Source organism: Xiphophorus hellerii, chromosome 9, assembly GCF_003331165.1.
Source record: "Xiphophorus hellerii strain 12219 chromosome 9, Xiphophorus_hellerii-4.1, whole genome shotgun sequence".
NCBI lineage: Eukaryota > Metazoa > Chordata > Actinopteri > Cyprinodontiformes > Poeciliidae > Xiphophorus > Xiphophorus hellerii.
This window is the reverse complement of record NC_045680.1, coordinates 31,355,197-31,370,173: the sequence shown is the minus strand read 5'-3', so window position 1 is coordinate 31,370,173 and position 14,977 is coordinate 31,355,197. Positions and strand designations below refer to the sequence as shown.

Genomic DNA, 14,977 nt, shown 5'->3' with positions numbered 1-14,977 from the left:
TCAATAACAGATGCATCAGAGTATGAAAATGGCTTTTTTAATTGACTGTGGGAAATAAAGTACATTTCTTTGTATTAAAGGTTTTAGGTATCAGAGAATTCTGGGTAATGGAGTAGGAATGTTTGCATGGAGCTCCATCATATATTCATTTTGTATTATAGCAGAAAACCATAAGTTTACATACCACACAAAAAAGACACATTTACCTTTTAACCAAAAAGATGCTTGGATGTTTCAGTCTTTAGTGAATCTTTATACATTAATTTCCTTCAGGAAAATCTCAGGTTTTGGAAAAGTGACACTAAACTTGAGTTAATTTGGGCTCTGATTATTTTTGTGGTAACAGACAGACAGAGCTGTAAATTATGTCAGACCTGCTGGATGGAAGCAACAACCTGAAGTCAACGGATGTTTAAATGATGATTGACCGTCGACCTTAAGCAGACCGGCAGAAGGAGCAGAGGAGAGGCGGGGTCATCTGGACAGGTCGCCAGTCTGTCGCAGGAAGACATTTCCATTCATCCTTAAATCTAGAGCAATAATTCAGAAATACTTTTCATTATTTTGCAATTCAGAGAAGCTGATCCGACAGTCTTAACAGCATTTGTGATAAATGGCAGAAATATTAGGTTTCCCCAATGAAACTTTGGCAAATAAGGACCAAATATCTCCAAATTCACAGGATAATTGTGATTGATGTGAGGAATGAACAACAAAATGATTGGCAGATGTTACACAACAAATACCCAAAATTTGATGTAAGCATATAGTCAAAGATACCCCCCCCCCCCAAAAAAAACAAAAACCAAACTTATTGGTATTTCTTTTAATCTGATGTGAAAATTATGAAATAACTAGTTACTAGTTACCGACTTCTGTCTGAGATAACCTACCTGCTGGAGGTTCTGGGTTTATTTGGGTTTTTCAGCTGGTTTCCAGCAGTCTGCGCTGGAAATCGACCTTTTCTCCTAGAAGACAATGTTTTTGAAATAACACCAATAATGAACCGAATATATTGTTACTGCAGACATTGCTAATGCTATATGCAAATCTGCTAATGCTATATTTACTTCTGCAGCAAGTATTAAATGAGAGGTTTAAGCGAGTAAACCATCTTGAAGGCGCTGCGCCGCCACCTTGTGGTAAAGCAGGAGAAAACTTCCTTTGAAAAAGCAACAATAAATCTAATTCTTCAGCCAGTTTCAGCCATCTGCTTAAAAGTCATAAAAAATTTAAATAAAAAAATAGCAAAAACTTTGACAAATATTTCAATAGTTAATAATTTCTTCTGTTTGTCTTTTGCGGTTTTTGAGATTATTCTATAACCCAGCACTGAAAACAACATTCCTAAACCACTCTGCCCATTAAGAGCCAGTTGGGTTACAGGTCTGGGCCCATCACCTGCAGTGAAGATGGAGTCTATCTTTCCCATCAGAAATATAATCATTCATGGAAAGCGCCTTCAGAAACAGACCGCGTTATCACTGGGGCACAAAAGAGCGTCATCACAGATCCTTCCTCCCAGCAGCTGCTCAGTCTCTAACCTCACGGCTCCCAACAAACTCGGCGTTTACATCCCTGCTGTTCTTAGCACAGTAGATTCCAGTAGAGTAGATCCCTGATCGGGATTATTTTAATTTGAGTATGCTACTATTACTAACTGTGCAGTGCTGTATTTACTATGTTGTAAATGTATTCTTATTGTGCAGTTTATTACTGTGATATTTTTACCAATTTGGATCCATGTTTAGCTTAACATTTTTGATTATTTATGAAATTAAGTTAGAAATTGTTTAGTTAAATCTGAGCCATCATGAAGAACTCATCAGTATTTTGTGACATAATAAATTCAAAACTACAAACAGAAGAAACTTCATATGAAGAATCATCACTGACACTTATTTCCAATGAAGTCCGAGAATTTATTGAAAAATAGCTTCACTTAGTAACTTTACAGCTGAATTATCTCTAAATAATCTCTAACTACTGACATGCAGTCTAGCTACTGATGGAAAAGAAAAGTTATATATACATGTATTTAATGATAAAGTTGGAAAATGAGATTAATGAACAAACTATGGCAAATGAAATGGAGTCCTGAAAAAATAACTTAAAAAAAACAGAAGACAGATCAGCAGAACCACAGTGCAGCTAAACAGCATCACAGATCAGCGCGGCCCCCTGCGGTGACCTCTGACCCCTCTGGATGGCTTTAACTGTTCTCCAGGGTGAACTACGAAGGTGTTGTCTCCATCCAACAGAAGAAGGGAACAGTTCCTCTGTGTCTGTTAGAGGCTGAGCCCCCAAAAACACGAATCCTTGAGCTCTCCAGCTCCTTGCATTACTAGGTTCATCTTGGTAAAACGGAAGTCCAACAACTCCATCAACTGCTCTACTGCTCCCCCCTCATCAGGCAGGGCAGGCATTCAGTGAAGACAATTTGACAATCCTGAAAATCAGCTGTTGCCCTAATTTGGTCATTTTGATCAAAGCCACCAACTTTGTTTGCTTAGACTTAGACTTGTACTTTATTGATCCTTTGGGAAGACTCCCTCAGGAAATTGAAGATTCTGGAACTTATTACTAGCCAAACCGAACCCACTGCTGCAAAACACATGAATTCAAAAGATTTATTACAGTTTATAGATAAGACTGGATCTTATCTCACTTGTTTGAGTCACATTACAACTTTAGATGATTTTCCACAAAATCAGCTTGTGTGTCTGACGTTCCTGGGTGACGAACAGATTTATCAATTTAACAAGGATCCTGCTTGTGAGTTTTAAGGTGAATAGCCAAGGTTCCATGACGTTTAAAAGATTTATCACATAATTTACAAACATACAACTTCAGTCTTGTGTGAGTTCTCCAATGAGCAGTTAATGAAGAATTTGAGATGAAACGTTTGCCACAAGTTACACATGAGTAAGGTTTCTCACCTGTGTGAGTTCTCAGGTGAATAGTCAGGGTACCTCGCTGTTTGAAAGATTTCTCACACAGTTTACAAGGAAACGGTTTCTCACCTGTGTGAATTCGAAGGTGGCAAACTAAGCTGGATTTTAGAGTGAAGAATTTATGACACACTTCGCAAGAATAGCGTTGATCGCCGCGGCGCCTTTTCCTGTGATTGTTTTTTCTGGAAGAGAGAGCTGAATATTTTCCACACTTTGGACATGACAAAGGCTTCCTACCCAAGTGAAGAGCCAAAAATTCATCATCATCACTGTCACAGGAGGAAGTTGTTTCACCTGTTTCATGTCTCAGTGGTGAATCGTCCATATTGTCCCAGTGGCTTCTGGTGTCCTCCGGTTCCAGATCTACATCTTCCTGGATTCTTCTACGGTGATGCTGGTTCTCAGCCTCAGGTTGGTTAGCAGAGAGGATCTGGTTCTGGTTTGGTTCGCAGTCGTCTTTTTGCTCTGTAGTTTGAGTCACAATGAAGGTTTCAGGCTCCAGCTTCACTACAAGGTGACCTTTAACCCGATCACCATAGAGATCCACCTGCTCCTCTTTAATCTGCACAGGTTCTGGTTCCTCTTTAATCTGCACAGGTTCTGATTGATCTTTAATCTGCACAGGTTCTGGTTCCTCTTTAATCTGTAGGATCTGCTCTGGTCCATGGTGGAGTATTTCACATGCAGGGTTCTCCAGAGAGGCCTTGGTCTCCTGCTTCACTACGAGCCGCCCTCCATCCTGAACGATCCACAGTTCAACACGCTCTTCTTTGATTGGTTGAGGGCTTTTTGCCATTGTTGCTATGGAAACCTGGAAAAACGCAGAACACACACAATATTTTAATAACAGTAGCATCAGAATGTATGAATATGACTTTTTTTCATCATGGAAAAGTAAATGTAATCTTTGTAATAAAGATCATAGATATCAGGGACTTCTGGGTAATCCAGTTATGGATCTTATCTTGTATTATCTATAAGTATACAGAGTTTTCTAAACACAAGCAGATTAAGGACATGGATTACTGGAACTCAGTGGCAACCAGTGAACTTCATGTCCAATAGAGTTAAGATAACATTGAAAAATAATGGAGGCCACAAAATCTTGACACTTTGAGCACAATTTGGACATTTTTACTCACTTTTGTAGTTTAGATATAATTGGTTGTGTTCAGTTTTTGCTGAAGGGGACAGAAAATGTAATCCGATTACACTGTCCGGTGTCATAACTGGGCCTGAAATTCACTGCAGATGTTGATCATTATCTAATCAATTCCAGCAAATTTAGTTTTTACAATGAGGGAAATTCCTGCATACAATAACAGCGCAGTGTGAGAACGTCTAGAAGTTTCTCCTTCTCTTTTTAAATTATGCGACTCGGCTAATAGAACTACAGAGACCTGTTGAGGAAAGACGTTACCATGGAAACAGATTTATATCCTAAATAATTTTCATTCAGCAGCGGTGAAAAGAAACTAGACTCAACAAGAAATGTGATTTTTAAATTTACTGAAGACACGCAGTGCAGAGAAAACATATGGAGGACTAATCCTGCCAAAACTGGTAGTGAAAATAGGAATAAATAAATGGTTTCATAAAGTTATTAATGTGAGAATTATTTCTAAACTAAGTTGATTATACAGAGTGACAGTTATATTTCTCCAACATTTTTAATGTCATTTTCAATTTTATTTCAAATCCGATTGTTTTATTAGTTTCCTCATGTAATTATTTGAACTATTTTTATATTTTGTTAATTTAATATTTTTAAATTTACTGTTACTTTGTTCAAATGGCTGATTTATTTTATTTTCATTTCCTCTCTGTTTATTTTCAGATTTCTTCTTAAATTTTCTCATGTTGTACTTTGTTTTTCCTTCTTGCTCTTTGCAGGAGGTAAAGTTACAAAGGGAGCCTGCTGGGCAGAAATTCAGAGTCAGTTTCTGTCTCATCAGTCAGTATCAAAGTTCAAGCGTTAAGTTACATTTTTTATTTATTGGGTGTAATAATTTTAACATTAGCTGCTTCACCAAGTTATTTCTTTCTTTCTATTTTTCTGCCAATTTTGGCAGAATCAGACCTCCATAGGAATGAAGGAACTTCTATAAATGTGCCGAGTTATAGCAGAAAGAGTTAATCTGGAAAGAGATGAAAACTAGAGGAGGGACAATTGTTAGTAGTGAGGCATGAATACACTCACAGCATGTGGGGGTCCAGGCTGGGGGCCCGGCTCCTGGACCAGCTGGCAGAGCTGCAGTGTCGGGGTCTCCTGAGCCTAAAGCAACGGATAAACAATAGAAATTAACTGAAAGTGTAACACAAAATGCATCCCTGATTCTGTCACATTCAGAAAGGGAGAGAAAAAAGCGTCAGCGTATCGCAGCGTTGAATCCTATGGTAAATACACCCCAGTGACAGACCGACCTGGTGCAGATGAGCTGGCAAAGGAACGGCCCCGGCTCGGAGCCGGACGGTCTGACCCGTCCTGTCGAAGTCCGCTGGCCTGAAATGCTCAGTGCACAGCGAGGCCGACACACTGGCAGAAAAGTCTTCGCTTCTAGCAGCCACTTCCCTCTGCTTCCTGCGCACACTCTCTTTTGGAAACCTACAAGAGTCAAAAAAGTTCAAGAAGCAAATAAAAAGTTTAATTCGCGTCAGTTTAGTTCAGCAGGAAACATTTCTTGGTTGTTTTGGATCTGGAGCTTAGAAAAATTTAGACAGACAAGTAAACCTGAATGCAAGTTCTGAAAAAAATCAAGTTCTGCAAAAGTAAAGTTATTGATCTACTTTACTAAAAATACTGTGATGTAGAAATGTGCAAAGTTCTAAATGTACAGAGAGAAAAATCACTGGATTTGTTTGTCACAATAATGAGAAGTCATAATAATACAAGAAAAAGTTACAATATTATAAGAGTAAAGTTGTCATAAGACAAGAATAATGGTTTTACAAATAATAAAATACTTGATCTATAGACACATTAGAATCAAATTCTCATCAGTTCAAAGACTTTGAAACAATTTTGTAAACGAAACGAAAAGCCTGGTGATCACATCAGATGTTCAAACTCTACCAAAGCTTTTTTTTCTCTTTAAAATGTTTTTTTATATAATTTTACAACTTTCCTCTCATAATATAATCTTTATTCTGCCATTATTATGACTTTATCCTCATAATTTGGAATAATCTCTTAATCCAGCCCTAATAATCCATCATACCGAGAGCTGTGGAAAAATGAATCTGATTAGATTTATAACCGTCTTTAGCAGAGACTAAAAGTATTTAAAAAATAAAAAAGAGAAAATAACAGGCACATTGGTTATTTTAATAAAGCATTTTGTATATTTGTGTTTGAACTGTTCAGGTTTCAGTTACAACAAAATTTTTTCTTGTATAGCATCCATAAGCTATTACTCTAAGCTAGAGTTATATTAGTTTTATTATATTACAGTTATATTATATTACAGTTTTATTATATTACAGTTTTACTATTAGAGTTTTATTATATTAGAGTTTTATTATATTACAGTTTTATTATATTAGTGTGTTCTTTTAGGAAATGGTTTAGCTGTTGGAGAGTAGCAAAACTAAATTTATGTTATTTAACCTCCAGACATTGAATGAGTCTTAATTTCATCTAAATCGACATGCAGTAAAGTTGGAGGAACATAAAATGGATCTGAGTTGATTTTTAAATGCATCAGAAAGTTCTTACTAAACTACCACTGACTGACATTTGCTGCAGCTGCTCTGCAGAGTTTCCCCGTTTGTCCTCGGTCACCATGAAACTGTCAGATGTTACGATGCTTCCTGCTGAATTTTCTTTTTGTGTCTTTCCATAAAGATTCCTCCGCAGCTTCATGTTTTCCCGCCAAAGAAGTTTGTTTTTCAGCACCAGTTCAGAAATCTTCGTGGCATAAATCTCTTGATCTGCTTTCAGCTGTCGCTTCAAAGCCTCGTTTTCAGCGACCAGTTCCAGCTTTCCCCGTGCAGAAAGCCCTGAAAAGAAAAAATATGCACAGCATCAGAATGATTTTTCAAAGAACAAATAAGAAAAATGCATAACAGACATCTTTGCAGTTGACAGAAAAGCTACTGGACTACAAAGAATCATTCAAACATGTTGCCATGACAAAAGTGACCAAAACTTATGTCACAAATGGCACATGGAGAAAATAAACTAATCACTGCTTCAGATTTTGGTTGAATAATGATACGTATGATACGTATGACTGCTGATAGGAAAAACATCCAAAGCATTTTTACAGCAGCAGCAACAATAGAAAGATTGGCAGAAATATGAGTGAACACCAATGGAAACGTGTTACTGAGTCAGTTTTGTTTTGCTGCAGCTTCTGCTGATGGAAAACTATGTGAACATGGAAATGTTGGAGTTTTGGAAATAAAATGTAATAAATAATAACATTTTCTACTATGAATATGAAACCAAGTGAAGCAAATCAGAATGTGAGATTTCCTTTTGGAAGTGGTGTGAACATAATGTTCTAACATGAAATTATCAGTGGTGCTTTATTCTGTGACTTTGAGACATAAACTAGATATTTTTGACAGTATTTTTGTCATACTGTCAAAAATATTTTCTGTGCATCACAATTTATGTGTTCAAAAATACAAACTTAGTGAAGAAGTCTTAACAGCAGCATCAGAGCGTCCCGGCTGTGAGCGATGGAGGCTGTCACTGCAGAGAGATTTTTGTTTAATAAATTACTAAATTATTATCAATCAGTTATTACGTTTCTTGCACATTTTCTGATTCTAATGGCTAGTTCAGATTATTTACTGCGGAGGTGAATTATGTAACTTTTATTAAAACTATTTTTAGCATATGTGTTTAATCTGTCGCCATGTTGTGACAATATGAGACAAATAATCCATAAAATAAAAACTGGAGCTCTGATTGGTTGTTTGGTCAGGATGCTTTTCTTCATACAATGGAGGAGAAGATGGAGGAGATCGATCTTCTCACAGATTATCTCTCTCATCAGCCGTCACAACATGGTGACAGTTTCAAGAAATATGTTTAAAAAATTGGTCAAAAAAGTTAAAAAAAAAATAAACTAGGTGTTCATGTACCCTAAGTGGCTAAGTGTGTCTTCTTGTTTTGATGCTGGGGATCCGTGGCACCGGCGCCGGGTCCGGGTCCGGTCCCGGAGACGCCCGACTGGTTTGGAGGTTTTTGAGGCTTTGGGATCAAAAGAAACCGGATCTGGAAATCTGTCTGTCGGCTTGCCTTCCGGAAAATGCTGAAAAACAAACAGCAAAGTAAGAAGTGCTGACCTGTAAATGCAATAGTTACATGTTTCCATGCTTCTATAGAGCTTCCCAGGGCAAAAATGTAGTCAGTGTTCTATTGGCTAATTTTACAACTTATGAAAAGTTTGTAACAATGGGTTCTGGGTCAACTGATCATAAACAAAGAGTAGGCTTACTATCCACAACATACACCTTCAAACTATCTATCAATCATGCAATGCCGTTATGAAATTAATTGCAGTTACCTTCGTGCAGACAAACATGTGGTAGTTTCCATTAATCATCGTTTCATTCAAGCGAGTATGAGGTCGACCGCAGGCCTTGATCCATCGTTTACATTTGTCCAGACTCCGTTTGGGTTTGGGAAACGGAATAAAGTGAATCCCGCCCTCTAGGCGCTCCGGGTAGCGGGTGTCGGAGTTGCACGTTCCCCACTGACAACGTTTAACCATGATTCCGTTATTTTACACCAAATCTCTGCGGAACCCCGCCAATGTTGTCGGAGGTAAAGATGGCTTCCGTTCCTCCAGGTAAGGGGCGTTTCACTGGATTCAAATTGCGCCCGCGGATTGGTCAGTTGCTGCGTTGACGGACAGGCGGCGTCATGCGGTCGTGACCATGTTTGAAGAGTCAGACGCGTTTGTTTAGCAAAGACACGTTAGTCTAAAGTTAGGTTGATGCAAAAGTTTAAGCAACACGATAATACGCATGTTTCCATTCTTACCTGTGACAGGTAACACCGCTGGCTCTGGTTACAACTCAACGCAGAACATGAATGAAGAATCTTCTTCTACTGCTAAACTGAGAATCATCCAACATGGCGGCAACGGAATCATAAGCGCTTATAATATCGAAGTATCGAATAGATTCTGTAATGTATAGATTATATAAAGAATAGATAATCAATACTACTGAGAACCTGCTGCAGAGGTGACGCTGTTAGCGCGTTGTTGTTTACTTCCGCCGGAAATGTTCTTCTTCTTTTATAGCAAGCAACTGCCAGGTGAATACCGCCACCTAGTGTAGCAACACATCCATTAAGTTTTCATTTTTAATTTTGTATAATGACGATAAATAAATAGTGCTTTCCATTGACAAACTAAATTTATTCCCAGAATCACGATGTATAACACTTCAACTGAAATATCATAACTAAACATGGATATTTATTATTAACATAAATAAATAAGCATGAAACAGCGACCCTGTCTCCATTAATATCCCTGCTGTAAAATCTTGAGAGTGAATAAAAACTTCTGCTTTAAACTAACGGTGAGACTTAGCAGAGTTTCAACGAGGCAGAATGTGTATTTATTCAACTGTATCAGAGGAAAAGTTTTCACATTTATTCACCAGATGAAAACCAAACAGCAGCAAGAGAAAATGACATTAATTTACAGAAAACAATGTGTTTCTGTAAACAGAGAAAAGAAAGCAATGAAGACTGGAACATTGAGATTATCATTACAGAATTAACATTCGTATAATAAGATACAAAAGGGAAGAAAAACAAAACAAGAATTTTAAAAAGTCATAACTATGAATCTAATTCAATAAAAAAAGAAAAATATTGAGACTAAAACTCCCCACAGTCCAGAGCCTTCAGCCTCTCAGGCCTTAGTGTCTCTGTTCGTCCGTCAGATGTTTCCAGCTCAACCTCTTCACTCGTTTGGGTTTAGCAGTTCTGTTCAGTGGTTTCTCCGAGCCACCAGATCAAATTCAAGACCAGGCGGTGAAAGGTTAACAGTTCTGCTTCTCTCTTCAACCAGAGTGTCCAAGTTGTGATGCCACAGGTCTGATGATGCACTTAGAAAATTCATCACCCATCTTAACCCTGGCAGGCTGGTGCCAAGTGCACCTATGAACCGTATTATGCTCTGACACACGCAAATGTTTTCAGGAAGTTAGCTGATTTTAATGTCAAAACAAACTTACTGTTACCAAACTATGACTCTCTCACAGCTTCAGCAGTCATATAGTAAAACTGGAAATGTGGAAAAATGTTGTGACTGAATGAAATCCTCAGTTGATTAGGTGGAATAGGTTCACAAAATCAAAGGAAAGTTTTATTTTTCAACTCCTGTTTTATATTAGAACAAAACTGAAATATATGAAATCTTAAAAGAAAATCTGCTGCTGCAGGAGGAGTTTGAATAATTTTAATAGTTTTATGTCTGCAAAGAAGTGTTACTGGACATGTTTTTGTCCAGTAAAACATGGACAAAAACATGAATAAATACCTGCCCAAAAAACCACACACAATGGTTTAAAGACAATATAAATATATACAAAAAAATTATGAAAATTACACTGCCTATAGAACACTTTTAAAATTTTTAATTAAAATGTTTAAATAACTTGCAAGTAACAAAACAACTTAGAAAACTCAATCTGTAAGAAATAAGATATTAAAAGATATCTGGAAACAACACAAGATCTTCATAATCGGTCCTGCCCGATAACAACAGGACAGATTATAAAGGTCAAATAAAAACACAGAAATCAGTGAACCAGTGACTCTGTAAACAGAAACCACATCATAGATTAAGCAGAAACAGATTTATTCCAAGCTTGATGAGGAAAAAGCAAGAAATAAAGGTTCTATGAACAAAATAAATCAATAGGAGCAGTTTGAGGATCATGTGCAACAGCTGCACGCAAATACAAGAGAACTGACCGTAGAATCATCTGACAGCTGAGCGCTGGCGACACCTGCTGGTTTTACTGGGAAATTGTTACTGATGTGAAAATAATTATTGCACAAAACAGAGATCCATGATCACTTTTAAATTCATCCAAATATGTAAAACTATGTAATTGGCTATGATAAAATGAGCAACAAATACCAACAATGGCATTATTGATATAATTATTATAAGATATTACTGGAAGAGCACAAATGTGGAGAAAATGTTTATTAGGGGCTTACAGTGGAAAATGCTTGGATTCGTTCTGTCACATAGTTTTCTGGATTGAAGGCCATGTTTTAGTTTGAAATCTACTCAAGTGCGTTTACAAGAGGCTTGATCATTCAAAATTATTCTTTTCTTGACCAATAGATGGTTCTGCAACTCAAAATATAGAGGTTGGACTATTTGCAAAATAAGTTATAAAAATAAAAGCATTCTGATTCTGAAATGATTCTGATTTTAAGTAACAAATAGTATTTTTACCAGTTTAGTAAAATATCTGATGATATATACTGTGTTAAGTCAATGTGCATTTGACAGCAAAGAATTCATCACATAATTCATGACAAGATTGCGTCTTATCTGTGAGTTCTCATGTGTCGATTGAGAACATTTCTCCATCTGAAAGATTTCTCACACAATTCGCAAGAATACGGCTTTTCACCCGTGTGAGTCCTCATGTGACAAGTCAAATCGTTATTCTCTCGAAAAGATTTTTCACACATGTCACAAGAGTACGGTTTCTCACCTGTGTGAGTTCTCATGTGGACTGTCAAGGTGCTTTGCTTGTTGAAAGCTTTTCCACAATTCAGACATGAGAAAGGTTTCTCACCCGTGTGAGTCGTTATGTGATAAGCCAACTGACTACTGCCACTGTAGGATTTACCACAAACTTTACAGGAATAAGGTTTCTCACCTGTATGCGTTCTCATGTGTCGTACCAAATTACTACGATCTCGATAGGCTTTTTCACACAACTCACAGGGATATGGCTTCTCACCTGTGTGAGTTCTCATGTGTGCAGTCAGGGCAGGTTGCCTGGGGAAACCTTTCCCACAGGTCCCACAGGAGAAAGGCTTCTCACCTGTGTGCGTTCGCATGTGACAAATCAAATTACTGCTGTTAATGAAAGATTTATCACATAGTTTGCAAGCAAAAGGCTTCTCTCCTGTATGAGTCCTCATATGCACAGTTAGGATTTGTCGAGTAGTGAAACATTTTCCACATACGTCACATAAAGGTAATTTCTTTTTATGTCTCTTTAGCTTAGTGTTGTCCACATTGTCACCTTGTTTTCTGTATTTTTTGTGTCTTTTCTCCTTCAGCTTTCTCTTATCATTTGATCTGGAGCCTTGATGATTGATTACTTGCTGTTGTTGGTGTTCAGCTTCAGGGGGTGTAGAAAATGGTAGATGATTCTTAACTGTTTCACTGGAGTCTTTTTGATCTACAGGAGGAGTCTGAGTACAGCGACTAGCATCCTTTTTCACCAAAACTTCCCCTACATCCTGAAAGACGCAGAGTTCAACTTGTTCATCTTTTACTTGCCAAGCTTCCTCTTTCACCTCAATGATCTGCTTTGGCTCCTCCAGTTCGGTATTTCCAAGTTCTGGTTCTTGGTGGAAGATTTTCTCAGATGGAGGAGACAACTTTAAGGTGTCACTCTCCTGCTTTATTACAAAATGTCCATCCAGATCCTTGAAGATTTGCTTCTGTTCCTCCTTAATCTGGACCACCTTCACCTCCGGTACATTGTGGAATATTTGCTCATCATCAGTACTCACTGTAGAGGCGTTGGTCTCCTGCTTCACTAAAAGTGGCTTTTTATCCTGTTTTTCATTAATAGATTGAGGTTCTGGTTCCTCTTTCATTTCATTGATCTGTTGTAGTTCTGATTCCTCGTGTTCCTCGTTTAAATCTACAGTGTCTAATATCTTTTGATCAAGAGTTGAGTTCCTTTCTTCATTTATGAGAAAGTGATCCGCAACAACCTTCCACGTAGTAACAGACATGATGCTGTAGAAGTCCTGAAAGAACAGCACAACATTAATAGTTTTGTAAAAAAAAAAAAAAAAAGTATTTTGATAGATAATGGGAAAAAACAAAATGTAGATAATATTTTAATTAATCTTTTTTTCTACTATTTTCAAATTGAGAAAATATGTAACAATGGAGACATGGCTACTAAAATAACTCCAAGAACTGATTAAAGATTCATCCAGGAGGTCACAGAAGAGGCCAGGACTACATTTAAAGCTCATTCAGTCTCATTTGCTAAAAGAACATTTTGCTAATAAAATAAAAACACTTCAGATGTGTTGCAATGCTGACTGCTACAGGAGAACCTTCCTGCCCACAGAATCACCATCAACTACTCTTTTGAGATACTTGGATGATAAGTTATGATATTTAATTTCCCTTAATGCTAACGTATCCTGAAATTTAACTGAACTGAAACTACATGAAACCATGTAGACACCAAAACTGTCAGTACTTCAATGAAGATGTTTGTGACAAATAGAATAAATAAAAATTAATAAAGGTCCTGATCATCATGGAAAAGTGCATAAGCTTTTATTTTTGTGAGGTTTTTTATGTGATAAATGTTTTGGTGTTCAGTTAAACTGAAAATCATTTTCAAAAAGTAGATTTTCTTTTATGTTAAAAATTTGATTTCCAGCTTTGCAAATAATGTTTGAGCTCTTTATAAAGAAAATGAGAAACATTGTTTAAACATTGTTTTTTTAACAAACATTGTTTTTTTCTCTTTGTGAAACAGAATAACAGTAAATGTTCACCTATACTTATTAATTTGGTCATTTTTTTCACTCACACCACAATTACGTACGTTTTGGGTTAATAAATACACTGTAATTCTGGTATTTTTCAGAAGATCCTGAAGGAGTATGTCACATCATTGGCAGGAATTATTCAGCAGAACATCTGCCTTAGCAAAACAAAATCTAGATTTGGAAGCGGCCTAGTCAAAGCCCGAATTTAAATCTGATTGGGATGCATGTTTAAATGCTCACAAACCATCCAATGTGGAAGAATAAAATAGTTTCAGTAAACAAAAGTGGGCCTGAATGCCTCCCATGTGATGAACATGATTCATTTATCAATTATCAATAACATTATTTGTAAGTACTTGGATTATATAAGTGTGGTACTCTGTAATATTTTACCTTCAGATAACGTAAAATTAACATACTTAGCCAGAAACAAAACTATTGCCAATATTTAAACAAGGAAAATTAAATGTTTCATAAACTTACCTTGTATATCAAGGTTCCGTCGACCTAAACAGGGCGGGCTGCCCTAGATCAGCCACCCCAACCAAATGATCATCCGCGGTATCAACTAGTTCCCTGAACGTATTCTCTGTATTCCAGTATCAGTTCATTCAGAACCGTACAGTTTACAGACCCGGAGGTTCCGAGATGATTTGGGTTTTCCAGCTGGTATCCAGCAGTCTGAGCTGATGATCGATCTCTTCCTCCTAAAAGTCGCTGTTGAATATTTCAGCAGCAGCAAGTCGCTCTGATGAAGAACTGAAGATATTGTTACTGCAGACGCTGAAACGTTCAGCTCACACAGCAGAACCCGCTTTCTAACCGACGGTGAACAGGAGGAACCCTGGTAGCTAACGTTACTAGCCTTCTGTTGTTTACTTCCGCTGAATGTCCCACGCGGAGATGTACACCAGAAACAAGAGCGCACCATAAGTTCCGCCCCCAGCACGAAACTGAACCTGGCTTCCGATTTCAATTTTTATTTTTTATTACAAAATGTTCAGTGGCTTAGATATTCTAAGTTTCAAAATGGTAAATAATTTTATTAAAATTAAACAGTTAACCAAACTATCATAAGTAAATGATATATTTTGGAATACTTTCTCCAACCATATTTTAATCTAGTGGGTGATCTCAGATTCTTATTAAAATTAGAATATTTTTTTAAAATCCATTAAATTGTCCACATTTTATTAACAAGCTCTCCTGGCTTACATGCACAATTTCTCTTAAACTAATATGGAACACCTGCAATATTATGTATAAT

The 14,977-nt window shown here is 37.0% G+C and overlaps 2 protein-coding genes and 1 long non-coding RNA gene across 6 annotated transcripts; all 3 read right to left on the bottom strand.

Annotated features, from left to right (window-relative positions):
* Positions 1 to 15: 15 nt before the first annotated feature.
* LOC116725821 (uncharacterized) lies at positions 16 to 2,505 on the bottom strand. The gene is made up of 2 exons (XR_004340486.1): positions 894 to 2,505; positions 16 to 530 (listed from the first exon to the last, which is right to left on the bottom strand). It is a non-coding gene; the product is annotated as an uncharacterized LOC116725821 (long non-coding RNA).
* Positions 2,506 to 2,616: 111 nt separating this feature from the next.
* LOC116725754 (zinc finger protein 8-like) lies at positions 2,617 to 9,185 on the bottom strand. Of its 4 annotated transcripts, XM_032572105.1 has the most exons (8): positions 8,953 to 9,185; positions 8,474 to 8,808; positions 8,049 to 8,218; positions 7,592 to 7,653; positions 6,689 to 6,953; positions 5,379 to 5,559; positions 5,155 to 5,229; positions 2,617 to 3,765 (listed from the first exon to the last, which is right to left on the bottom strand). In XM_032572105.1, exons 2-8 carry the CDS (start codon positions 8,678 to 8,680, stop codon positions 2,758 to 2,760), a joined length of 1,968 nt encoding a protein of 655 aa, XP_032427996.1. In that variant the 5' UTR covers positions 8,681 to 8,808; positions 8,953 to 9,185; the 3' UTR covers positions 2,617 to 2,757. The 4 variants fall into 4 exon arrangements, with proteins under 4 accessions (XP_032427996.1, XP_032427995.1, XP_032427998.1 ...); XM_032572104.1 differs by having other exon boundaries at positions 8,474 to 9,185; XM_032572107.1 differs by having other exon boundaries at positions 5,379 to 5,535; positions 8,474 to 9,185.
* A 1,382-nt stretch (positions 9,186 to 10,567) lies between these two features.
* On the bottom strand, positions 10,568 to 14,589 carry LOC116725777 (zinc finger protein 182-like). The gene is made up of 2 exons (XM_032572149.1): positions 14,194 to 14,589; positions 10,568 to 12,945 (listed from the first exon to the last, which is right to left on the bottom strand). Exon 2 carries the CDS (start codon positions 12,928 to 12,930, stop codon positions 11,497 to 11,499), a length of 1,434 nt encoding a protein of 477 aa, XP_032428040.1. The 5' UTR covers positions 12,931 to 12,945; positions 14,194 to 14,589; the 3' UTR covers positions 10,568 to 11,496.
* Between the last annotated feature and the right edge of the window lie 388 nt (positions 14,590 to 14,977).

Bases quoted from the DNA above. Each gene is read 5' to 3' on its own strand.
- LOC116725754 (XM_032572104.1), bottom strand. From the start codon at position 8,680: ATGGTTAAACGTTGTCAGTGGGGAACGTGCAACTCCGACACCCGCTAC. The intron at 7,654-8,048 runs GTACATGAACAC...ATCTCTCTGCAG, and splicing joins GACACACTTAGCCACTTAGG to TGACAGCCTCCATCGCTCAC. The intron at 6,954-7,591 runs GTTTGTATTTTT...TTTTCTTTTCAG, and splicing joins TGTTAAGACTTCTTCACTAA to GGCTTTCTGCACGGGGAAAG.
- LOC116725777 (XM_032572149.1), bottom strand. From the start codon at position 12,930: ATGTCTGTTACTACGTGGAAGGTTGTTGCGGATCACTTTCTCATAAAT.